Here is a 24,590-nt window from a genome sequence, read left to right as displayed (position 1 = left end):
GGGTGGTGTCCTCGGGACAGGCTGGCCCCGTCAGGGTCCGTCCCCAAGGCCTCGCTCCCACCAGGAGAGGCACAGAGCCGCAGCCTGGCCCCAGGTGACCTTTGGGATTCGTCTGATTTCAAATCTCAGCTCGGAAGAGGCCTCTGAATTTGGTATCTATTTTTTTAAGGACTGAAAGTATTTAAACAAACAAAAACACCTAGCTGCAATGTCACCCAAGCTCCTTCAGCCCCGAGCTGTGTTATGGGGGCAAGGCGCGGGAACGCCCAGTGGGCCCGAGCGGGTGGCAGCAGGCCCGCGGGGGACACATTCGACCCGAACGGGCGCGTCCCAGTCGGTTGGCGGTGACGTGCTTTTAGAAGAAAGTGGGCAGGGCTGGACCCCTGTGCTCATCAGCTCTGAGGTGCAGAGATACAGCAGCCCAGGGGTTGGCCGCGCCCGCCCTTCCTTCCTTCCCGGCCCGGCCCTCCAACCAGGCGGGACGGTCAGCTCAAACTCTGGAGAATGGGAAGACAGGCTGCCCACAACCATAACCTCGGGCTTCTGCGTAAGAGGGGCTCCCAGATGCCGTCTGGTTCCAGCTCCCCCGACCCAGAACTGGATCTCAGTGCCGTGTACAGAGGATAAAAGCAAACGGGTTTCCAAATCACCGATAAAGCAGCAACGGCTTCTCCCGCCCCCCGCCCCCCGCGGTGGGTTTGACAGATGAGACTTCACTAGGTACAAATGATGGAGAGTTAGAAAACAGACGTACAAAAGGGGCGGGGGGAGAGGTCTCGAGGCGTCTTGCTGGCCGGCCAGTGGCTTGGGAGGAAGGGCGTGTCTCCAGGACCGTCCGCGAGAGTCCCAGGGTGGGTGGGGTTGGTTGCTGCTCAGGCCACGAGAGCGGAAGGCACTTTTTCTTCTAGATCGTTGCCCGGGATCATTTCGCTAACTCAAAGATTTTTTTCTTTTTCTTTTTTTAAGTGGGTCTGTTTTATTAAAAAATAAAAGATCTGGGCTGAAATAATCAGAGGAAGTGGACGCAGCCAGTTTCCCTCGGAGGACACCAGACACGCTCGGCTTAGAAAAACGCGGCTTCCAGAGTCCGATCTCTTTTTAATGACCTGGCCCGGGTGGGTGGAAAGACAGGCTCGCTGCTTCGCTGCTTCTCATCACGGGCCGACCGCTGCCGTCCGGGGCGTGCCGGCAGGCCTGTGCCAGGGAGCCTGACGGGGGGATAGAGTCGGGGCCACGGGCCTCCACGTGGGCCTGCTCTGGGAAGGACCCCGGGGAAGCGGCTGGCGCGCCCACACCCCTACAGTTGGGCTCCGCCTTCTGCCCGGCCAGTCTGGTCAGCTCGGCATCCCCCGGGGCCAGGGCCGAGTCATTCTTCTGACTTGTACTCCCGGCTCTGGGGCTGCAGCCTGGAGAGCACGCGCTCGTAGAACAACAGGTAGGCGCTGGACGACAGGACCTCCTGCAGGCTGGCCTTGCGGACGGTGTCGTCTGAGACCCACAGCCACTGGCTGCTGGTGGCCAGGGGGTTCTTGGCCGATGGCGGGGACCGTCGGTAGGTCACGAAGTGGCCCGAGTGCATGTCTCCGTGGTGGACGACCACTGCCATCAGCCGGAAGAGGTACGTGGAGGAGCTGAATGGTCGGGGACAAACGCCGGGGGTTTTACACGGACAAGGGAAGCGTCCCGTCCCGGCCGAGCCCACAGCCCAAGCCTGTCCGTTCAGCAGCGCACCGATGCAAAGGTGCACCAGGTGCCTACACACCCCTGCAAGCATCAGCTGCACGCCCGTGTTTACTGGCGTGTGTACACGTGTGTGCATGCGCGCGCACACACACGCGCACACACGCACACAAACTCTGCAGAGCAGAAGGCTTGAAAGGTTTAAAGGATTTTTAGGGGGTATGCCCAGGTGGGAAAGTATTTGGGAGGTGGGGCTGCACCCTGCAGTGTTCCGAGTTTACTCCTGGCCCTGCACACTCAGGGATCACTACTGGCGGGCCCAGGGGACCACAAGGGAGAGCGGGAATCGAACCGAGGTTAGCCACGTGCAGAGCAAGCACCCTGCACTATCGCCCTGGCCTCGCAAACTTTTCTCTGTATGTCTGATGCATATAATCACACTTATTACATAGCAAACAAGTACAGATATTTCAACATCATGTATTGGAGGGGGGAGGCGCTTAGGCCACACCCACCAGTGTTCAGGGCTTACTCCTGGCTCTATGCTCAGTGCTCACTCCTGGCAGAGCTCAGAGAACCGTATGTGGTGCCCAGGGTTGAGCTGGGTGTGCGTGGGTGAGCTGGGGCACACCTGGCAATGCTCAGGGGGGTATTTCTGGCTTAACGCTTGCAGGTTGCTCCAGACGTGGCCAGGGGACCACGTGGTGCTGAAGCTCCAACCGGGTCTCCTGCGTGCGAAGCATGTGCTCAGCCACTGAGCGATCTTCCTGGCCCCTAGTCCTTCATTTTTAAGTGATTTCCATTTTGGACATGAAAAGGGAGTGCACAGTGAAATTTCACCTTAAAATGAAAGGGGGGGCGGGGCTGGAGAGATAGCACAGTGGGTAGGGCGTTTGCCTTGCACGCGGCCGACCCGGGTTTGATTCCCAGCATCCCATATGGTCCCCTGAGCACCGCCAGGAGTAACTCCTGAGTGCAGAGCCAGGAGGAACCCCTGAGCATCACCAGGTGTGACCCAAAAAGCAAAAAAAAAAAAAAAGAAAAGAAAGGCGGGGGGGAAGAAACCACCTAAATTCTATATTTCTATAAAAAAGGGTCAGAACGATAGTATAGCGGGTAGGGTAGTTGCCTTGCATGCAGCTGACCTGGGTTCGATCCCGGGCATCCCATATGACGCCCCCCCCCACACCGCTAGTGATCCTGAGCACAGAGCCAGGAGTAACCCCTGAGCACTGCCAGATGTGTCCCAAAGACAAAAACAAACAAACAAAAACGACATTTGGAAGCCGAGAATAGGGCCACTGTGTGCATTCGAAGAGCGACTCACCTGTAGTCAGGAACCGCTGGCAAAGGGAAGGGCACTGGGCTTGGCAGGGTGGGCAGCAAAGACGGGGAGGAGCAGGCGCCATTCATGAAGATCTGTGTCTTGGGGCCCCTGGGCTGATTCAGAACTGCAAGAGAAAACGGCGTGGCGGCAGGATCAGCGGTGGCTGGGGCAGACCACAGGATTCCGATCGCCTAGAAACTGCACGCCCCGCCCGCCCTGCTACGAAGAAAACCGGACAGCTCGTCCCGTCTTGCAGCCTCTTCAAGTTCCCACTCAGCTCTGAGCTGCTTCCAGCTCACACAGGAACCGCAGGGCGGAGAGACAGCAGCCTCGTATGATCCGGCCTGGCTCCGATCCCCGGCTCCCACATGGTCACCCGGAGCTACATCACTAACTCAGAGTGATCCCTGAGTGCAGAGCCTGGAGTAACCCCTGAGCGCTTCCGGGTCCCAAAACAAACCAGATAAAAAGCACGCACCACCCAGCTGGCTCCCGCTGACAGCTTGTGGGGCATGGGGCGCCCCTTGTTGGCCGAGGGCCTGAGTCAGGGGAGTCCAAGGTCACTTCTCGGCTTTTATTTTTTTGCTTTTTGGATCATACCCAGCAATGCACAGGGGTTATTCCTGGCTCTGCACTCAGGAATTACTCCTGGCAGTGCTCGGGGGACCGTATGGGATGTCGGGGATCGAACCTGGGTCACGCAAGGCAAACGCCCTACCCGCTGTATTATCTCTCCTGCCCCTCCTCTTGGCTTTCTGACCCCAACCTTGGTCTCAGTGTTGTCACCGTTGGTGTCTGGGGCTGGGGGACTCTGCAGTGGGCTGTCCTGTGTGCTGTAAGATGTTTAGCAAATGTCTCGGGACAGACATCCACCCTGCAGAGGGAGCACAACTAGACAACTCAACCATCTCCACTGGGGACAGCCAAAATGTCACCAGGTACGGGAGGGGACGTCTGCCGCCGACGGAGAACCACAGACTCAACCATTTCAAAGAGATTCTCTTTCCTCGGCTTCTTGGGGAGGGGGCAGTCCAGGCCATTCCTGACCGTGCTCGGGGGCTACTCCCCGTGGGGGTCCCTCCTGCCGCTGCTGGGGCTCAAGCTGCCGTTGGCCGTTCGCAAGGCAGCACCGGGGCCCCTGCACTGGCTCTCCAGCCCTCTCTGACCTTCCTTATTTTTTACTTTCTGGATTTGGGGCCAGCTGTGGTGCTGCTCGGGGCTTACTCCTGGCTCTGTGCTCAGGGCCCTTCCCGGTGGGCTGGGGGAACCATGCGTGGTGCCAGGGATCAAACCGGGGTCAGCCACACGCAAAACAAATGTTCTCATCCATACTGTGGCTTTGGATTATTTTGCGGAAAGGGAAGGACCACATCCAGTGACGCCCAGGGGTACTCCCGGGTCCATGCTCGGGGACCACGCCTGGTGGTGCTTGGGGGACCGACAGAATGCTGAGGATGGAACCCAGGTGCAAGGCAAGCGCCAAAGCTGCGATACTCTCTCTGGCCCCACTCTGATTTTTTTTTGGGGGGGGGGACACCCAACTGTGCTCAAGGCTGATTCCTGGCTCTGTGCTCGGGAATCACTCCTGGCAGGGCTCAGGGGACTGTGAAGAGGTGCCCGAGTTTGAACCCAGGTTGGCCTGACGCCAGGCCAACGCCATCCCGCTGGACTGGCTTCTCGGGCTGCCATGCACACAGCTCTGAGACAACGGCCGTCTGAATCACTGTGCCCGTGAGGAGCTCATGCCTCTCCCGCATCCCCCCGAGCTGTTCTCGGAAGCAAAAAGCAACGTGGCCGGGTGCGCCAAAGGCCGGGGTGCCCGCCGCCTCTTCTCTGTGCGGGCCCTGCCCTCCACCCCCGTCCCCACCCACCAGGCTTGGGGGTTGCGGGCTCCAGGGCAGGGCCGGCTCCCTGGCCCGGCCGGGAGCTGTGCGCGCGGGGCTTGCGGCCCAGGAGGCGGTACTTGTAGGTGTCCATCATCAGGAACTCGTTGAACTGCACGTGCTCGTGGCGCTTCAGGGGCGTCCCGTGGCTGGACCAGCTCAGGCGCTGGAGGTGGATGCACAGGCACTGTGGGAGCTGCGGGGAAGGCGCGGGTCAAGGGCTGGCGGCCGGCCCGGCTCCCCCAGGCGCCGCCGTGCAGGCCCGCCGGGCACCCGCTCACCTTCCCGAGCTTGAGCTGCTTGACGAACGTCGTCCTCTGGTGCTCGACCTGCTCCCCGCTCGGGGTCCCTCTGGCTTCCATCTGGAACGGAAGCGGGCACGGCGGTGGGCAGGGCTCCGGAGGGCTGCGGGAAGGGGACCGGCGAGCCGTCGCGGGGACCCCCTCCCTCGGGTCCCGGGCCTACCTTGGTGCAGTTGTCGCAGACGACGTCCCGCACAGACTCGGACGAGATGAAGTGATGAAGGCAGTGGTCCAGGGTCAAGGGGTGACCCTAGGGCGAGGAGGACAGCAGGGTCACTGTGGGGTGGGAGGAGGAGGACAGGCCCCTGGAAGCTGCCAACAGCCGGCGTGGGGGGGTGGGGGGGACCCTGGAGCCTTTTCTTTCCGCTTCTCGGGCAACAGCGCCTTGCAGAGACCTGCCCCTGGGGGCTGATTTCTGATCGAGGCCGTGACTGACACTTCGTCACATCACGGGCTCCTCTGAGGCTGCCCATGGCTCTGCATTTGAGATCAGCGTGCATGTGTGTGAGCACATGTTGTGTGCTCATGTGAGCACGCGTGTGTAGCTGTGTGCACGCGTGCATTTCCGAAAAAGCCAAATTTCCCACAGCCAGGGAGAAATCATCCGCCCGTCTCCACCCCCTAAGTCTGACCGAGGTTCCACACGTGAAAGCTGAGATGGGGCGTACTAGGTGTGGGACACAGTGCAACAGACCAACAGACCGCACCACCCTCGCAGGTCTGAGAGCACTACAGGACCCCTAACCGACCAACGACTGGACATACCCATGTGGCAGCTGGAATACTTAGCGAAAGGCTATCAAAGGTATCAAATCGAACAGGACTCTGGAAAAAAAAATAATAGCATGAGTGCAGAAAGGTAAAGGTAAAGGTAAAGGTAAAGGCCCTCCCGTTGATCGTCGATTTGCTCGAGCGGGCCCAGTAACGTCTCCATTGGAGACTTTGTTGTTACTGTGTCTGGCATATCAAATACTCTCGGTAGCTTGCCGGGCTCTCCGAGAGGGGCAGAGGAATCGAACTCGGGTCGGCCATGTTGGCCGCTTGTAAGGCGAACGCCCTACCCGCTGTGCTATCGCTCCAGTGCAGAATGAGTGCAGAAAACCCCAAAAAAGCTTTAGGTTCTGTTCAAAGTCTTCTGGATGGGAGAGAGAGGGTTATAAACATTTATTGGTTTATATTATTATGATACACTTCAATATTTAGGCACCTAATGTGAATATAATAAAACATATATCACTGTTATCACTGTCACCCTGTTGTTCATCGATTTCCTCGAGCAGGCCCCAGTAATGTCTCCTTCGACCTAGCCCTGAGATTTTAGAAAATGCCACATTCAAGGCTCTTTCAGGGTCAGGAGAATGAGACCCATCACTGTTACTGGTTTTTGGCACACTGAACACGCCACAGGGAGTTTGCCAGACTCTGCCGGGTGGGCAGGACACTCTTGGTAGCCTGCCAGATTCTCCATAGTAAGAACTAGATAATAAGTGTAATTCCATCAACGGCCAAGACCCAGAGATTATAAAACCCAGCTCCCAGAAGAAAACAGTGCAGAGTCTCCTGCCTCCGCGCCTGGCTGTCCTCTCCGGGGCCCCTTAGAGGAGGGTGGGTTGAGTTTCCCTCCCCACCGCGAGCAGAGCCCCGGCAGCTGAAGTCCTCTGGTTTCAGCCACAGCCATGCTTAAGACCACTCTCCACACGTTTGGATGAGCCTCACGCATGAAGGAACCGGCAGAGAAACCCAGGTGTGCGCGACCCGGGGCGTAGATCTCCAAGCCTGCTCGGATTGGGACTGGGCCTCCTCCACCCAGTTCCCCCATCTTCCAGTATGTAGGCGTCACACCCACCAACTGCTCCCGGCGCCGTGTAATCCCATCAATGGCCAAGACCCACAGACTATAAAACCCAGCTCCTGGAAGCACATGGCCGTGACTATGTATTATTTAGATAATTATATATATACTTATGTAAATTGCTGTTGTTACTGTTTTTGGCATATTGAATACGTCAAGGGTAGCTTGCCAGGCTTTGCTGTGTGAGCGAGATACTCGGGTCAGCACAGCGGGTAGGGCGTCTGCCTTGCACGCGGCCAACCGGGCCGACCTGGGTTCGATTCCTCCGCCCCTCTCGAGAGTATCTTGCCCGCAAGGCAAAGCCTGGCAAGCTCCCCGTGACGTATTCGAGATGCCAAACACAGTAACAACAAGTCTCACAATGGAGACGTTACTGGGCCCGCTCGAGCAAATCGATGAACAACGGGAGGACAGTGACAGTAACTTATGTAAAAGCAAATGTTACTAAAAACCACCTTACAAACATAGGAAGTAGAATAATACTCAAGAATAGCCTAGAAAAACAGAAGATGGTATAAGATTTGGGGATTTCATGCTATAGAAACAACCACAGGCAAGCTCCCCGTGACGTATTCGAGATGCCAAACACAGTAACATCAAAGTCTCCAACGGAGACGTTACTGGGCCCGCTCGATGAACAACGGGAGGACGGGATCACAGGATCACAGGTATAAGATTTGGGGATTTCATGCTGTAGAAACAACCACAGGCATATTTATAGCGATACCCATCACTTATGCAGAGCAGCAAAACTGTGGAGAATCCAAATTTCTTGGGAATGATTAGATGACATCATGTTCATAAAATGTAGTATAATACAGAAAAAAACGTGGCAGGAAATGCAGTTGAAGAAAGAATGCATGACTTCTGGGTAAATGTGTGACTTATATTATGAGCTGCCAAAAAAAAGCAGCGAGAGGTCAGAGAGATAGTGAGTCCGGCGGGTAAGGTGTTTGCCTTGCACGCGGCTGACCCAGATTCAATCCCTGGCACTTCTGTGGTCTCCCCAGCACGGTGGGGGTCACTCCTCAGCTGAGGCAGGAGGAGCCCTGGAACATCACCAATATGAATGACCCCACCCCACCCAAAACAAAATGACTCCATTAAAGGCTATTTACGAAAATATTTAAGACCGTCGCTGGCACTGGAATGACAGTACAGCAGGCAGGGCACTTCCCTTGCACACGGCCGACCACGTCCAACACCAGGAATCCTATCTGACCCCCGCCCCCACTCAATGCATCGCCAGGCATGATGCCGGAGCTCAGAGCCAGGAGTACTCCCACTCTGAGCGCAGCCGGGAGTGACCAACGGGAAAACAATAAAACTCCAAGACGGCTGAGTCAGAAGAACGACTGCGGAACGCCTGCCTGGCGAGCGATCTGGTCACGAGTTCAAGTCCCTGTCCAGGCCTGGCCCACATGTGCCGATCATGATCCTGCCAGCTGTGTCCACCCACAGCTGTGTCACTGCCGGGAACGTGAGCCGGGTGTGTGGCCGCACCACGATGACGAAAGGTGTGGCGAGCCTCAGTGAGCTCTGAAGCATGGGCCGGGGGTGGCAGGCCAGCCACCGTGTGCCAAGCCAGGCCATCTCCATACTGTCGCTCCACGCCAGGCCTCGCTCTCTGGATCCTTCCGGGCCCCAGGAGAGAAAACCCGCGCCGAGCTGTGGGCTCACCTGGTGCTCACAGTGTTTGCAGACCATGTTGCTAGTCAGTCTCCCGTGGAAGGGATGCTGGGACTTCCAGTGTTTGGACGCGGGGTGGGGGGTGCCTGCAAGACACGGACATGCGGCTAGGCCCCCCGGGGCGCTCCTCTTCCACACTCACCCTCCTCAAGTCTGGACTAGGAACGCCCACTTCGGGGGGAAAAGAGAAAGACATGGTCCTGAACCCTAACGCGAGCCGCCTTCCGTACTGGCTTCCACTATGAAGCCAACCAGCAAAGGAACCCGACAGACCCAACACCACGTCCCTTCACGCAGATGTTTATGGGGGGCCTTGGGATGGGGATTTCAGCCACGCTAAAGAAAAGGAACTCGTGGGGCTGAGGGTGATTTTACTGTTCACACACACACTGCTGGAGCGACAGCACAGCGGGTAGGGCGTCTGCCCTGCATACAGCTGACCCGGGTTCGATCCATCCATCCTTCTCGTAGAGCTCGACAAACTCCCCGTGATGTCTTCGAGATGCCAGACACAGTAACAAGTCTCACAATGGAGACGTTACTGGTGCCCGCTCGAGCAAATTGATGAACAATGGGAGGACAGTGCTACAGTGCCACACACACACACACACACACACACACAAATGTGTGGGAGGCCGAGACTCCTGCACTCCCAGTGACCGCAACTTCGAAACTCACCGAGAGGCTCAAGTTCTGAGACACTGGCACTGCCCTGCGGCTAGGAGGGGGTTCATGGGGCAAGCACACCACTGTATGGTCTGCAGGCGGCGGGGCACTCTCGGGGGCAGGGGCGGGTGCAGCCTGGGGATGCAGTGCCTGTTCTGGGAATGCAGGTGCAGTTGGGGGGGTGCAGCCTATGGTCTGGGGATGCGGGGTGCAGCCTGGGTACGTGGGAGGTTCGCAGGCAGCCCCAGGCTTGCTCCAAACTTTACTCCGTGTCAGCCCGGGGTGCTGTGTGGTCACTTCGCCTCTGCAAGCCTGGGCTTGCTGGGGATAAGTATTAATCATCACTGCCCTGATGACTGGATTGTGTTGCGTACTATGGCAAAAATGAATAATTATCTTAAGAGTGAACCGGGGATGGTTATTTCCCCAACACCTTTGACATCAGAGTGGCCTGGGGGCCGGCATCAGAGAGCTGGGTACTCGGCACAGAGCATGGGTTGAGAATCCCTTTGATTCAGCGTTTCTAGTACACCAAGGAGCTGGTGTCTGGAGCTGGAGCGATAGCACAACGGGCAGGACATCTGCCTTGCAAGCGGCTGACCTGGGTTCGATTCCCAGCATCCCACATGGTCCCTTGAGCACCGCCAGGAGGAACTCCTGAGTGCAGAGCCCCCCCCCCCCAAAAAAAAGGAGCTGGTGTCTTTTTTCCCCCCCTCCAGTCATGAGAAAGCAATGGTTTCCTTCTAGGGAGAGCCAGGAGCCCTGGTGGTGGACACTGGTGGGGAGGTGGCCCGCTGAGGCACACAGCAGCCACAGCTCACTGAACTCTCCCCAGAAGCACCTCAAGGTGGCAGAGGGCAGCGCCCCGCCTGCAGGGTGCGTGAGCTCTCAGAGGAGACCGCATGGGGAGCAGGCGTGGGGCAACTCGGGGCGCCCACCAGGGGACTGAGACGCAGCCGCCGAGTTCATGCGGGATTGGGTGTCCCCAGGGACAGGTTCACACAAGCAAGTCATTGTCCCAGCTACCACGTCACAGTGCGGCTGTCCCAGATCCACGGAAAAGGACTACTACCTCTGGTGTGGCAGGTGGTCTGTCGGGGAGTCACTTCGGACTGTTGCTGTAGGGGAGAGAGGGAGAGAGGGAGGGAGGGAGGGAGCGAGGGAGAGAGGAAGGAGGGAGATGGAGAAAGAGAGAGGAGGAGAGAGGGGAGGGGGAGGGAGAGAGAGGGAGAGAGGATGAAAACCTTCCAGCAACCCTGCAGGCCGCCCTGCTTCCCAGTCTCATGAGTCTCCCCGCTGCCCGCACCCTGACGGTTCCCCTCCCCCAGACTGTCCTCCAGGGGCCTGTCCCCCACCCCTGGCTTCACCCAGCGCCATTCCGCTCCTGGAGGAGGTTCTCCCTTCCCTGGCACGAGCCAACTCCCCGACCTTCACAGCATCCCTCCTGCAGGGGCGGGGTGGGGGGCAACCCTCTTTCTCCTGAGACCAAGGGCCCATGGGAGAGCCAGAGACACCCACCCCTCCCGGGGGTCCCTCCCGCTCACCTCCAGGGCCTGCACGTCAAACAGGGGCGTGACCTGTGGCTGCCGGTCCCGCTCGTCCTCCAGGGAGGCCGTGATGATGTGGAACAGCTCGTGGGCGTCCTGCCAAAAGCACAGCGGCCTTCAGAGGCGGGGGGCCACGGCCCACCACGACTCCCGTGGGCAGTTACCCCGCAGGCCGGCTCTGTGCTGACCAGACAGCCTCCACGGAGGGCTGGGGCGACAGGACAGCAGGCAGGGCGCCGGCCTGGCCAGCAGCCGACCTGCGGGTCGATCCCCGACACACCAGAGGGTCCCCCGAGCACCACCACGAGGGACGCCTGAGCACGGAGTCAGAAGCCAGCGCTGAGAACGGCCAGGCGTGGCCGCCAAACAAAAACAAAAACAGGAATTTGGGTGCACCAGTGAGAGGGAGGCTGGGTTTGTTGTGGGGGCTGCAGGGTCAGGGTTGGGGTGGGGGGCGGGGGTCAGAAGGCGTGCGGAGAGCCAAACTCGGCCTCACGGGTGCAGGCCAACAGCCCACCGTGCAGCCAGCCCCGCCCTAGCTGGCCCAAGCGCCAGGGAATCCACCGCTTCCTGAACTTTCCTGTGCTCTGGTGCGGACAGGAAGCTCCCAGGGTGTTCACGACACAGAGGCAGGCCTGGGGCTGGGTCGCCGTTGACCATGGAGAAAGCTGCAGGGGCCAGCGGCCGTGCCTGGCTGTAGCCAACAGTACAAGGGCCACTGCCTGGGATGGCCACCGGCCCCGGGGACTGCGGGAGGGGCCGGTCCTTGGAGCAAGAGCAGGGGTCTCCGGGAGAAATGCCCCTCACAGGACAGAGCCGGCTCATGCTGCACCCCTCTGGTCACTGCTGGCCAGCACTTGGCCCAGGGGACGCCGCACCGCAGAGAGGAGGGTGGGACTGAAGGGTGCTCGGACGCCCCGGCCTGGTCCCCAGCTTGGCTCTGTGGCCTTCAGAGCTGTGTGGCTTTGGGGAAGTTACTTGGCGTCTCTGAGCTGAGGGCGGTCAGGACCTCTGGGCAGGGCAGAGGGGAGGACTCAGTCTGATGCATAACAGGGCACGAGAGCGCTTGGCCCAGCACAACGCACGGAGCTCAGTGCCCACGCTAGGGACGCTGAGAGTGACGTCTGTCACTGGGCGAGCGGCCAGGACAGTGGCGGGCCCAGGGAAGGAGCACTGTGTGTCTTCGGGATGACAGACAGACAGACAGACATGAACCTCTCTTTCCCACACGGGCCAGAGCAGAGTGTGGCTCGGTGACCCCCAAGCAGTGACCAGGACAGAAACGGGTCACTGGAAGAAGGGTGGCGCGCCGGAGAGGTGTCGGACGTCCTGGGGGACTTCAGAGTTTGGCCACCGGGAAAATGCAGACTAGAGAAATGCAAAATGCAGCCGATAATTCCCGCTCCCAGAGGGGGATCTGCTGGGAATTCTTTAAGTGGTAGAAGATGTCAGAGCATTAGTACACCGAGGAGGGAGGGTGCCAGGTTCGATCCGGCACCCTCTGCGGTCCCCAGAGCCCCTCCAGGAGTGACCCCGGAGCACCGGATATGGCCAAATACAAAAGAAACAAACAAGGGGATAGCGCAGCGGGGAGGGCGTTTGCCTGGCATGCGGCCCACCCGGGTTCAATCCCCGGCATCCCATCTGGTCCCCCAGCACTGCCCGGAGAGATTCCTGAGTGCAGAGCCAGGAGGAAGCCCTGAGCATCGACAGGTGTGACCCTCCCCCCCATAAAAAACAAAAACACCCAAGATCACCAAATCCTAAAACATAAATAAAAAGTCTAACACATCCATGGCTTCAGATCGAGTGGAAACGGGTCCCCTTGGGAAAAAGGGACGGCTGGGCAGGGGCGCCCGTACGGGGGTGGGGGGCACCTGAACCCCAGCCCCCAGGGCTCTCTGAGGTCCTTGGTTCAATTCTGCATCTCAGGGTCCCCCCCCCAGCACACCCAGGCGTGGTGCTGGCGGACCCCAGAACCACCAGGCCCACACACTGCAGCGGCAGCTCTGGGCGCGCGTGGCCTCATCGCCTTGGCATAGGACTGCAAGGGGTTGGGGCGCCTCCCCCGTCCTCCCGCTTTCCAGAGCTGGTTCACGCCTCCCCCTCCAGCTCCCTCTGAGGAAACCCAGAGGCTGGCCCCCACTTCTCAGCCCTGCAGCCCCGGGGAAGCAACCTTCCAAAGCTAGATGGGACAGGAGGCCAGGGCGGGGTCAGCAGGACTCCCGGCACAGTGCTCCAGAGCTGTACTCTGGCCTTAGCCCCAGGCTGGGGAGGGGAAAGCAGAGACTCTCCCCAGGGGGGCGGGCGCTGGGTGCTGGGAGGGGAACGAGGGATGTGGCAGGACCCAGAAGCTCAGGCCCACCCCAAGATCTGGGCCACATCAAGTCTGTCTCTGAGAACCATTCTATTTATTCATTTATTATTATTATTATTTTTTTCCTTTCTGGGTCACACCCAATGATGCTCAGGGATCACTCCTGGCTCTGCACTCAGGAATTACTCCTGGCTGTGCTCGGGGGACCCTATGGGATGTGGGAACCGAAGCTGGGTTGGCCGCGTGCAAGGCAAATACCCTCCCCGCTGTGCTATGGCTCCAGCCCCTTATTATTATTATTTTTCTGGTTTTGGAGCTGTACCTGACGATGTTCAGGGGTTACTCCTGCCTCTGCTCTGGAATCACTCCTGGAGGTGCCAGGGGGAATGATATGGGGTGTCGGGGATCGAACCGGGTCGGCCTCGTGCAACCTTACCCACTGTCCTAATGGCCCGGCCCCAGTTTTATCTATTTTCCTGAAACAAGGGCATGGACTGAGAATTGGTTCTCCCTGTACCTCCAAATCTCTCTGGGGAGTTATAACTCCCAGAGGGCCCTGCGGCTCCTCTCACCCGCGGAAAGGCAGACTCCCTCAGGAACGATCACAGTTTCACCCTGAAAGCCGTGCAGCTAGAGCTCTCCAGATGGGCGAAAACGGGCTGTGGCCCTCATCGTGACCGCAGGAAGTTCCCGGGGCCATGAGCGATAGGACAGCGGGGAGGGCACATGCCTTGCACACTACTGACCCGGGTTCGATCCCTGGTATCCCATACAGCCCTGAGAGCAGGGCCAGGAGTAATTCTTGAGGCAAAGTCAGGAATAACCCCTGAGCATCACTGAGTGTGACCCAAAACAGAAAAAAAAAAAAAAGAAAAAAGAAAAGTTCCCAGTGGCTGCCAGGACCACACTGAAGCTATTCGAACATCACCAAGAAACAAAGGCAGGCCAGGCGGTCAGCTTGCTAGTTTGCTTGCTTGCTGGGCCCCACAAAGCAGTGCTCAGGGCTTAGTCCTGGCTCTGCGCTCACAGATCGCTCCTGGTGAGATTCGGGGGATGATATGGGATGCCGGGAATGGGACGCAGGCCACCACGTGCCAGGCGGGCGCTCTGCAGAGAGGGTACCTGCCGGACTCTCTTCCCGCCCCTCCTGGCCTTGACTCTGGCCTCTGGGGCTATGCAGCTGCGTCCAGATGGCATGCGAGCTCCGGCCGGAGTGGGCAGCCTTCTCCGAGCCCAACCTGCTCTGAACCGTGTGTGCGCACCTGTTCTTCGAAGGACGAGATCTGCCACCTGTACGTTCTTAAGACGTCCAACAAGCAGCTTGCGTCTAAGACATCCTCATCAGTAACTTCCTGGCAGGACAGAGCTGGAAGAAAATAAAAAAAACAATAAAGGTAGCCCGGTTATGAAATTCACTTAGCCGGACAGCTAGCGGCACAGCATGCAGGAGCTGACTGGGGTGCCTGGCCTTCCAAGGGGTGTGGAGAGGGGGAGGGGAAGGGGGGGAGGGAGAGAGCACTGTGGGAGCTTTCTCCGATGCTGGCAGCCACACGCTACTCAAACTGGATTTTTTTTTTAACAGCTCCCAGTACGACTCAGGAGAAGCCTGCGTGGCGACACACCCAGCACTCCTGTCCACAACCGCCACCAGATTCCCTGCCCCCATGCCTGGGTGCTTCATGTCCTGAGAAGCAGTAGAAGATGACAGACTTGAAATGCAGTTTAAGGGTCTCATGTTTTATCTTCAGGGAATGTTTAGGAACTGACCGGCTGCCCAAGCGCCGTTAGGGGGATCTTCGGGGCTGCTCTTCACAGCCTGACCCACTATGCCTTTTACCTGCAGTGCCTTTTACCCACAATGCCTTTGATGCCTCGTGGAACTGTACGTGTGCTAAATGTATGTCATCTGAATAAAGTGGCACTATTTATTCATTTAGTGGTCTGGGGGCTACACCTGAAAGTACCTGGGGGCTACACCCAGCTCAGTGCCCGGGGTTCGCTCCTGGTGGTGTGGAGGGGACCAAGTGGTGTCAAGGACTCAACCTGGGCCACCCACACGCAAAACCGGGTCCAAGGATTCTGCATGGTGGGGAGTTGCCACAAGTACCAGTGCTCAGGGGACTACTCCTGGCTCTGTGCTCGGGGCCAATCCCCGGCAGTGATCAGAGACCCTCTGCAGAGCCTGGGCTTGACCCAGGGTAGGCTGCACAGTGAGAAAAGCACCCCCCCGCCCCCTAGCTGTGCTACCTCTCTGGCCCCTAGACCGTGGGTGAATGAAATCATCAATTCCTGGTCCCCTGAATCACCGCCATCGGGATGAATTTACGATCCCACGGTTCTCAGTGAATGGAAGGATCTGACTCACAACTCTTGGGGACGGGTGGCCCCGAGCACCGTAAAGTCCAGCCACACGATGGGCACCGGCTCCGGATCCAGGGCCCCGTGCTGAGAAGGCATGGTGTCGCATCAGGTCCTTTGCCACGATGCTCTCACATGGGCAAAGGATGTGAGCGAACATGGCACAGACCGATTCTGTGAGACAGAAACTGCAGAGTTGGGGGGGTAGGAAGGCGGAGCCGAGAGGCAGGACCATGTCCTGAGAGGGGCCTTTCTCCCGGACACTGGAAGCCAGGAGGGAAACTCCAGGGCACTCCTGAGTTCGGACAAAACGCTCCGGCATGCAGGCCACACGGCACAGCATGGAAGGAAACTGGAGTCCTTACTTTGGGGGTTGGGGCAAGGGGACTTTGGCCGAACATGGAATGCTCTGGGGCCACACGTAAGTGCTCAGGTTCTTCCTTGACCCTGGCTCTGTGCTCAGGGATCACCCCTGGCAGGGTTTGGGGAGCCGTATGGGATGCGGATGATCAAACCCAGGCTGGCCATGTGCAAGGAAAGTGCCCTTTCACTACCTCTCCAGCCCCTTTAGGAGGTCTTTTTTTTTTTTTTTTTTTTTTTTTGCTTTTTGGGTCACACCCGATGATGCACAGGGGTTACTCCTGGCTCTGCACTCAGGAACTACCCCTGGCGGTGCTCAGGGGACCATTTGGGATGCTGGGAATCGAACCCGGGTCGGCCGCGTGCAAGGCAAACACCCTACCCGTTGTGCTATCACTTCAGCCCTGAGGAGGTCATTTTTAATTTTTTTTTTTGAGGGGGGAGGGTCACACTTGGCGATGCTCAGGGCTCACTCCTGGCTCTGTACTCAGCAATCACTCTTGGTGGTGCTCAGGGGAACCATCTGGGATGCCGGGGATCACACCCGAGTTGGCCACATGCAAGGCAAACGTCCTACCCGCTGTACTATTGCTCCAGCCCTCTGCGAGGGGATTTTAAAGAACCAATAGCCTCTTGACCAGAAAATCAGGGCTAGCCTCTCAGAGAGTTCTGGGTCCAGCTGAGGCCGCAGGGAAGCAATTCCGAGCTGAGTGCCTGGCGAGAGTCCTGGCTGCTGACAGCGCCAAGTTTTAGTAGTTGTTTTGTTGTTCTGGAGGGGGTGAGGGGGGTGAGTCTGGACCACACCCAGCTGTGCTCAGGGCTTCCTGCTGACTCTATGCTCAGGGCACCCTATGGAGTACCAGGGTTCCAACGAGGGTCAGGGGAACGCCTTACACCTATCCTACCTCTCAGGCCCAGAGAGGAAATTTCTTTGTTTTTTGCTTTTTGGGTCACATCCAGAGAAATTCAGAGGTTACTCCTGGCTCTGCACTCACAAATCACTCCTGGTGGTGCTTGGGAGACCATATGGGATGCTGAGGACTGAACCCGGGTCGGCTGCGTAGAAGACAAACGCCCTCCCTGCTGTGCTATCGCTCCGGCCCCCGCAGAGAGGAACATTCTTAAGGTCTTCACCGAGCTCGGCAGACTGGAACTGGCCAGGGTGGCCTCCCAAGCCGTTCCTGCACTCGTCTGCTCTGAGAAGGCCACTGCAGACTGCTGTCACCCCATGTGGGCTGTCTCACCACTCCTGTGAGAAATTCCCCGCACGGAATCACCAGGTCAAATGGCACTGCAGTTCTGCAGGCTGCCCCACGTGCTTCTGGGCTGCTCTCCACAAGGCGGCCCTACAATGGTACCTCACTGGGGCTGGAGCGATAGTACAGCGGGTAGGGCATTTGCCTTGCACGCGGCCGATCCGAGTTCGATTCCTCCATCCCTCTGGGAGAGCCCAGCAAGCTACCGAGAGCATCCCGCCCACACGGCAGAGCCTGGCAAGCTCCCCGTGGTGTATTCGATATGCCAAACACAGTAACAAGAAGTCTCACAAGGGAGATGTTACTGGTGCCCGCCGGAGTAAATCGATGAACAAGGGGAGGACCTCACTAGGATGTTACTAGTATTTCTGTGATCAGGGTCAGATTGAAGACCAGTTTTCCTTTACTCTTTTTAAATGTAGGAATGCTGCTATTCGTTCAGCCATTGATTAAGCCGATTGAATTGGCATGAACTCCACCATGAGATACAGTCACTCAGTTTTCGTGTTTGAGATTCAGCCATACAGTGATGGAGCACCCAGCCCTCCACCAGCTGCTCACTTTCCACCAACAGAACACGAGTTTTTCTGATGTATCTTGGGCCTATCAAATTATCAATCATCATGTGTTGGCAAGGTATTCCCTAGACTAAGGCACTTTTTCATTTTTTTTTCTGCTTTTTTTTTGGGTCACACCTGGCGATGTACAGGGGTTCCTCCTGGCTCTGCACTCAGGAGTCACTCCTGGCGGTGCTCAGGGGGACCCTATGGGATGCTGGAAATAGAACCCGGGTCGGCCGTGTGCAAGGCAAACGCCCGACCCGCTGTGCTATCTCTCCAGCCCCGACTAAGGCACTTTAAAAATATTTTTCAGTGTTTTTTTTTTTTTGGAGGGGTTGTGGGGGCCACATCGGGCAGTGATAAGGATTTACTCCCGGCTCCACAATACTGGTGGGGCTTGCGGGACCGTGTGTGGTGCTGGGGACAAGTGGCCTCCCCACAGGACTATCTCGCCAGCCCCGAAAGGAAAACTCTGATAGTCTTGAAACTGGAAGACGTCTTCTGACTAACATGACTAGGCATCAGTACACATGTTCCTTCCTTAAACAGTTAACTGAGAGGATCATCAAGATGGTACAGGGGAGTTAAGGTTTGCGCCTTGCGCACAGCTGACGCCAGGCCAGGATAGAACCCTGAGGAAACCCCCAGTTCCCGGCCCAAACATAACAACAAAAGTAATAATAATCGTCAGTAAATGAAAGTTGTTATCAATCCTTTTTTTTTTCCTTTTTGGGTCACACACGGTGATGCTCAGGGTTCCTCCTAGCTCTGCACTCAGGAATCATTCCTGGCGGGGCTTGGGGGACCCTATGGGACACCGGGGACTGAACGCGGATGAACTGCGTGTTAAGGCAAACGCCCTACCCGCTGTGCCATCCCTCTGGCCCTCTAATTGGTTTTTAAATTGTTATTGATGGAGCTGTTTCTTTTGGGGTGCTGGGGACTGAACCCAGAGTCCTGCACGCCAGCTCTGAGCTCTCCTGCTTCCTGCACGCAAGCTCGGTGCTTTTCTGCTGAGTCACAGGCCCAGGCCCTGTCGTGAAACCGCACCAGGGCTAAGGGAGGGAGCTCGCGGGGCTGGAGCGCAGATTTGCCTGGCTGACCCACCCACCAGGACACCCTCAGCACAACGGGCTAAGTGACCCCACACCCCCAGGCCCAGGCCTTGAGGGGTCTGGGCCAGTGGAGGGAGAATCCCCAGGAAGTCCCACCCCCTCCAATACCCGCCCCCTCAATGAACCACACATCTTTTTTTCTTTTTTTGGGGGGGTGGGGGGGGTCACACCCAGTGATGCTCAGGGTTCTTCCTGGTTCTGCGCTCAGGGAATTAGTTCTGGCGGCGCTCAGGGAGTAATGGGATGCTGGATATTACACCCAGGTCAGCCGAGAGCAAGAAAAACGCCCTCCCCGTTGGACCATCGCTCCGGCCCAAACCACACATCTCTGACATGAAAGCTCTCCAACCTGTTGGGCCCCTCACGTTTTCCCCCTACGAGCCTCCGCTTGATTCCTGACGGCCTCCCTTCCCGCATGGGGGTGCTGCCCTGCCGTGACAGGCCCCGGGAGGTACCTTTCAGGAGGTGCAGCAGCGTCAGGGACAGGTACTGCTGGGCCGGCGGCTCCGTCTGGTCCCGGCTGTACTGGGTGGTGAACTCCTCCAGCCACTTGACGAAGGCGGGGCAGGCGGACAGGCCTTGCAGGAGGGAGTTCATGAAGCAGGTGTTCCCCAGGTTCACGAGGCCGGGCACCAGCCCTGCAGGGGGGTCAGCGCGGCACACACGTCAGAAGGAGCGTCTTTCCTCTCCCACCGGGGCCCGGGTGGGGGTTCTGAGCCAGGGTCCTGGATTCGAAATCTCAGAGCGAAAGGACCTTCAGCTCAGACACCTTGGGCCCAGCTCTCTGGCTGCTTCCGGCGCTACCCCCAAGTGACATAAAAGCGCCCCCCGAGGGGGAAACTTCTGAAACCCATCCCCAGCATGGAGCTTGGCGTGAGTGGGCGGGAACGCTCACTCCCTCACTCCCGCCTCACCCTCTGATAAGCGAGCACTGTTCCCCAGAGCAGGAGGACAATGACTGTGTGTGTCCCCAACAATGCTTGTGTTCTCATGCGCAGAGGAAAGACGCCCTCCAGAGACGCTCGGGTCAGTCTTTCTTTCCGCCCTTTCTTTTTCCTTTTCTTGGTGTTTGGGCCGCAGCCCGAGACACTCGGGGCTTACTCCTGGCTCTGCGCTCCTGGTAGGGCTCGGGGGGCCTTATGGGCGGCCGGGGATGGAACCCGGATGAGGGGCGAGCGCCCTCTCCACTGTACTACCACTCCGGCCCCTGAGGAACGGCTTTCAACGCTTGATGAAAAAGCTCCCAAACGCACAGAAAAGAGAAGCTACGTAATGACCCCGCCCCCCCACCCCACCCCGAAATCATAACCACCCCCAGCTTTAACAATGATCAGCATTTGGCTACATCTACTCCCCGCTTTTTGCTTTCATTGAATTTTACTGAAGTAGAGAGCATTTACAGAAGGGTTTTTTTTTTTCCAGATAAAGAAAAGAGATTTTTGTGCTAACAAAGAAACCTTTACTAATAACCAACAGCAGGGTGGGCAAACCAGGCCTGTGATCTGTAATTAGCCACCCCTGGGAGCCATACAACGGTCAGAATGCTTAAGGGCCATGTAGCCGGGGGGAACCTTTCATTACAGAGCCAGTCTCAGATTTAAGACTTCGAAGGGCAACACACTGATGTTTTAATACTATGGGGTGGAAAAAAAGTGAGTCATTAAAATGATCCTGTTTGGAACGAAAGTAGTGCTTCAGAAACTAAAGTTAGAAAACAGACACCCCCTCACAACCCCATGCAAAAAAAAAACCCAAACCCTCTCCCCCTGTCCGGGGCTCTCTGGGGATGACAAGAGTCAGGGTCACAGCTCACATCAGCACCCAACGGCCTCATCCTTACCTTTTCGGCGTTTCTTCCGTTCTGTAATGGGACCCCAAATGACATAGATCCCGGCGGCCAGGGCAGCAGCGAGTCCCCCGATGACGCCCCAATTCTTCATGACTTTGTACCTGAAACAGAAAGTCAGCTTTCTGCCACCTTCTCATCACAAGGGCACAGGACATGGACGTGAGCCGCCGTTGAGATGGCAGGCTGGCCCACCAAGCGCCTGGCGTTCGGCTAAAACAGCGTGTGGCAACAGGACCGTCCTGATGCTCACCAGGGTCAGGTACCACGGTTGCAACAGCCGAAGTTTGTAGCATGGATGTGGTTACCACACCCACGGCCCCGCCGCCCCTCCCCCCAGCGTTCGGTTATAAATGTTGTGACCCAAGGCCAAGGGGTTGTTGTCACTCTTCAACACTGTCTGTTCCCTTTTCTCTCTCCACCCCGCAGCTGGGGGAATCTGCCCAGTGTTCTTTTGGGGGGAGACCTCCCAAGTGGGCTCAAGAGGCACGGGGGTCCCCTCCCAGTAAGCCTCCCTCAGGCCACCCCAGAAGTGTCAGGGGCCACATGCGGCAGGGCTCTGGAGGCCCATGGGCAGTGCCAGGGGTCGAACCGGGATCAAAGGCACGCAAGGCAAACGCCTTCGCCATCCCAGTGCTAGCTCTCTGGCGCCAGGATCGGGACTCAGAAAAGCAGCCGAGTCTCGGCATAGTCAGGCCCGGGGGCAGCCCTCGGAAGCTTGGAGTGCGGCTCCCTGCATCCCAGAACACTCCCGCACTGACCTCCAAACCCAAGCCACCGAGTCCCGCACCCTCAACGCGCAGAGACTGCCGCTTCCCTCAGCAGACACAAACGCCTGGACCTCATCTGTCCCATCGCCCCATGCCCTGAGTGTCCCATCAGGCCCAGGGCAGCTTCTCAATGGACTGTAAGCCTAGTCTCAATGGACTTAGAGAAACGCACTGATTTTTTTCCAGGACAGACAGAGGTTGGGGGGCGGGGGGGCGGGGTTTGGTGGCTGGAAAGGTCTAAATATCCCGAAAGATCTCTTCACTTCAGGCCCGACGGACACTGCCGTTTTCTTTCACTGCCCGTGAGCAACTGCACCAGCAAATTAAGAACTCTCCTTTAAGACATTAACCACGCAGTTCTCCAAGTCCACCGAAGAAGGCGAAACGGGTCGGCTGCGTCCGGTACACGCGTGTCCTACGTGTGCACGGTGAGCAGCCTTTATTCCGGCCTGGGGATCGCGAGAACATCGGGGCTCTTGCCACACGAACAATTTCCTGGAGTCGGTCAGAACTGGGGCCTCAAGTCCCAACAGATCTGTCCAGGGTCACAGTCCGCAGAGCGGAAGCACAGGTGCCTGGCTCAGTCGCTCCAGCATCATTAAATCTCAGTTCCTATCATTATTCTACTGTGCCCTGTTGGACTGCTGAGTTATACTCTCTGCCTGTCTGTCTGTCTCTCTCCCTCTCACGCAGGGCTTACCCCTGCCTCTGCACTCAGGGATCACTCCTGGCAGGCCAGGTGGACCCTATGGGGTGCTGGGGGCGAAGCCTGTGTCGGCAGCACGCGAGGCCAGCGGCCCACCTGCTGTCCTATTTTTCCAGCTCGCCTTTCCTCCTCTTCTGGTGCCAAGGCCAAAGCCGAAACTCAGGACCTCACACAAAACAGGGAAGGCCCAACCTCGAAGCCACACCCAACTGGCGCTATCCTCGGGGACGGAGGCTGCTGGGTGTCTCCCTCGGGGCTACTTCCAGCAGTTTTCCGCCAGCCTTGCAGGGGGATGAGCGTGAGGGACCCTCACTCCCCCGAGCAGCTCAGGTCTTGGAGTCCCGGGGACCACCCGGGCGACGACTGACAGTGCTGGCCCTCTCCGGGGTCCCAGCTAGCACCGCTGAGGGTTGGGGGGAGGGAGTCACACGGCACAGAGGACAGAAACGGGGTCGACGCACGCCAAGCAGAGGCCCGTTATCCTTAAGCCCCCTCCCCACTCCCCAAGGCCTGTTCTTGAAGCTTCTGCGGTGCACCTCTGGCTCCCAGAGCACGCCGGGAAGGCTGGAAAGGCTCCTGGCTCCCAAGTCAGCGGTCTACGGTCTGGAAGCCCCACCACAAGCGGCTGGAAAGGCCCTGCCAGCTGCCTCTCCCAGCCGGCAGTCCAGGAGGGCGAGTTCTGCTCTCCTGCCCAGTTCCGGGGATTGGGAAACCCAGAGACAGGCCAGCTTGGTCAAAGTACCAGCAGCGCCCGCCCGCCCGCCTGCCTTGCACCACCGAGCTCCCAAGGGACACGGAGAGGCAGAGAAGTGCCAGGTTCTGAGAGGGTCCTGCGCGGAACCCGGGGTGCTGGGGGGGCTGCCGCCAACCCCGGTCCCCAGCAGAGCATTCCCACGGGAGCCCCGTGGGGAGAGGGGGCTGCGGGGAGCCCCGCTTCTCCTGCCCCCTGCGCACCCTTCACCCCGCACCCACAGCCACCCGCGGCTCCCGGCCTTGGGAAAACACTCTAGAATGTTCTAGTCCCAGAGGCAGGCCGCACCAGAAGCGATAGGCCAGGCGTTCAGGGTCAGTCACCGAGAGGCTCAGTCAGCCGGGCATAGGGGGGCAGGGGGAGGGACCGGCCAGCTGGAGGAATGGGGGGCGGGGGGCCTCTCAGACCCCAGGGTCCTTGCTGGGATGGGGGCCTTTGTAAGAGGAGCCAGTAAGGAGACCGGGCCGCATGCAGGGGGTGGGGGTGGGGGTCCGGGCCACGGGGGGTGGGGGGTGGCAGGAAGAGGGGGTACTGACAAAATGGGGTGCATGGGGTGGGGCTAAAAAAATCTCTGACCACTCAGAAGGCTGAGAACCCCGGCAGGATTCGGGGGAGACCCCGAGAGGTCAGGGTCTCACCTGCCTGGGCGCCCCCCAAAGAATCGGGGGAGGGGGCACCCTGCAGGAGCTCGGGGGTCCTGGAAGGCCCGCCGGGTCCGGGAGGCGGGGGTGGGGGCGCAGAGGGAGAAGTCGGGCCCTGGGCGCGCCCGGGGGTCGCTGCACGAGCCAGGGGCGACAGCGCGGGGGGCGCGGGGGGCGCCGCCCCGGACCCGCAGGGCCCCAGATGCCCCCGGCCAGCCCGGGGGGTCCCGGCCCCGGCCGCCCGCGCCCGCTCACCTGACGGCCGCGCCGGCGCGCACCAGGCGCTGCAGGGCCCGGTCGGCCGCGCTCGGCAGCATCGCGGCCGCCGCTCCCGCCGCTCCCGCCGCTCGGGCGCTGCACCCGGTCGGGCCCGGGCGGAGGAACCGCGGCCCCAGCCCGGCTCCGAGGGACCGACGCGGGCCCGGCCCGGCCCGGAAGCGCGCCCCGCCGGAGCTCGGAGGCGCCGGACCGGCGCGCGGCCGCTTCCTCCTGCTCCCCGGCGACGCGCCGGTTGCCAGGGCGCCCCCGGCCCGCGCCCAGCCTGGTTTGGGGGCGGGGAGGGGCCACGCCCGGCGCGGTGCTCTGGGGCTCCTCCCGGCTCGCACTCAGGGGCTATCCTGCAGTGCTCAGGGGACCTTAGGGGACGCTGGGAGTCGAACCCAGGTCAGCCGCGTGCAAGGCAGAGGCCTCCCCACGGGACAATCGCTGCTCCAGCCAAGAGAGGGCGAGTCCTTTTTATTTTAAGAATTTATTTCTTGGGGCTGGAGAGAGAGCACAGCGGGGAGGGCGTTTGCCTTGCACCTGGCTGACCGGGGTTCGATTCCCAGCATCCCATAGGGACCCCTGAGCACCGCCAGGGATAATTCCTGAGTGCAGAGCCAGGGGGAACCCCTGTGCATCGCCGGGTGTGACCCAAAAGGCAAAAAAATAATAATAATTTATTTCTTGGGGCTGGAGAGATAGC

The 24,590-nt window shown here is 59.0% G+C and overlaps 1 protein-coding gene across 1 annotated transcript; it reads right to left on the bottom strand.

Moving 5' to 3' along the window:
- Positions 1-623: 623 nt before the first annotated feature.
- Positions 624-23,984, bottom strand: USP30 (ubiquitin specific peptidase 30). The gene is made up of 13 exons (XM_056114481.1): positions 23,882-23,984; positions 20,753-20,862; positions 19,368-19,550; positions 14,526-14,629; positions 10,944-11,042; positions 10,472-10,517; positions 8,725-8,819; positions 5,958-6,017; positions 5,356-5,442; positions 5,172-5,252; positions 4,879-5,086; positions 3,008-3,131; positions 624-1,631 (listed from the first exon to the last, which is right to left on the bottom strand). The coding sequence occupies exons 1-13, from the start codon at positions 23,941-23,943 to the stop codon at positions 1,367-1,369; spliced, it is 1,524 nt and encodes a 507-aa protein (XP_055970456.1). The 5' UTR covers positions 23,944-23,984; the 3' UTR covers positions 624-1,366.
- Between the last annotated feature and the right edge of the window lie 606 nt (positions 23,985-24,590).

The sequence above is a fragment of the Sorex fumeus genome, unplaced genomic scaffold (assembly GCF_029834395.1).
Source record: "Sorex fumeus unplaced genomic scaffold, SorFum_2.1 ptg000025l, whole genome shotgun sequence".
Classification (NCBI taxonomy): Eukaryota; Metazoa; Chordata; class Mammalia; order Eulipotyphla; family Soricidae; genus Sorex; species Sorex fumeus.
Note: the sequence above shows the minus strand (reverse complement) of the source record. Positions and strands in the feature narration are given on the sequence as shown.

Bases quoted from the DNA above. Each gene is read 5' to 3' on its own strand.
- USP30 (XM_056114481.1), bottom strand. From the start codon at position 23,943: ATGCTGCCGAGCGCGGCCGACCGGGCCCTGCAGCGCCTGGTGCGCGCC. The intron at 5,443-5,957 runs GTATGTCCAGTC...TCCTCGCCCTAG, and splicing joins GTATTCCAGCTGCCACATGG to GGTCACCCCTTGACCCTGGA. The intron at 1,632-3,007 runs GTGAGTCGCTCT...CCGACCATTCAG, and splicing joins CCAGCGGTTCCTGACTACAG to CTCCTCCACGTACCTCTTCC.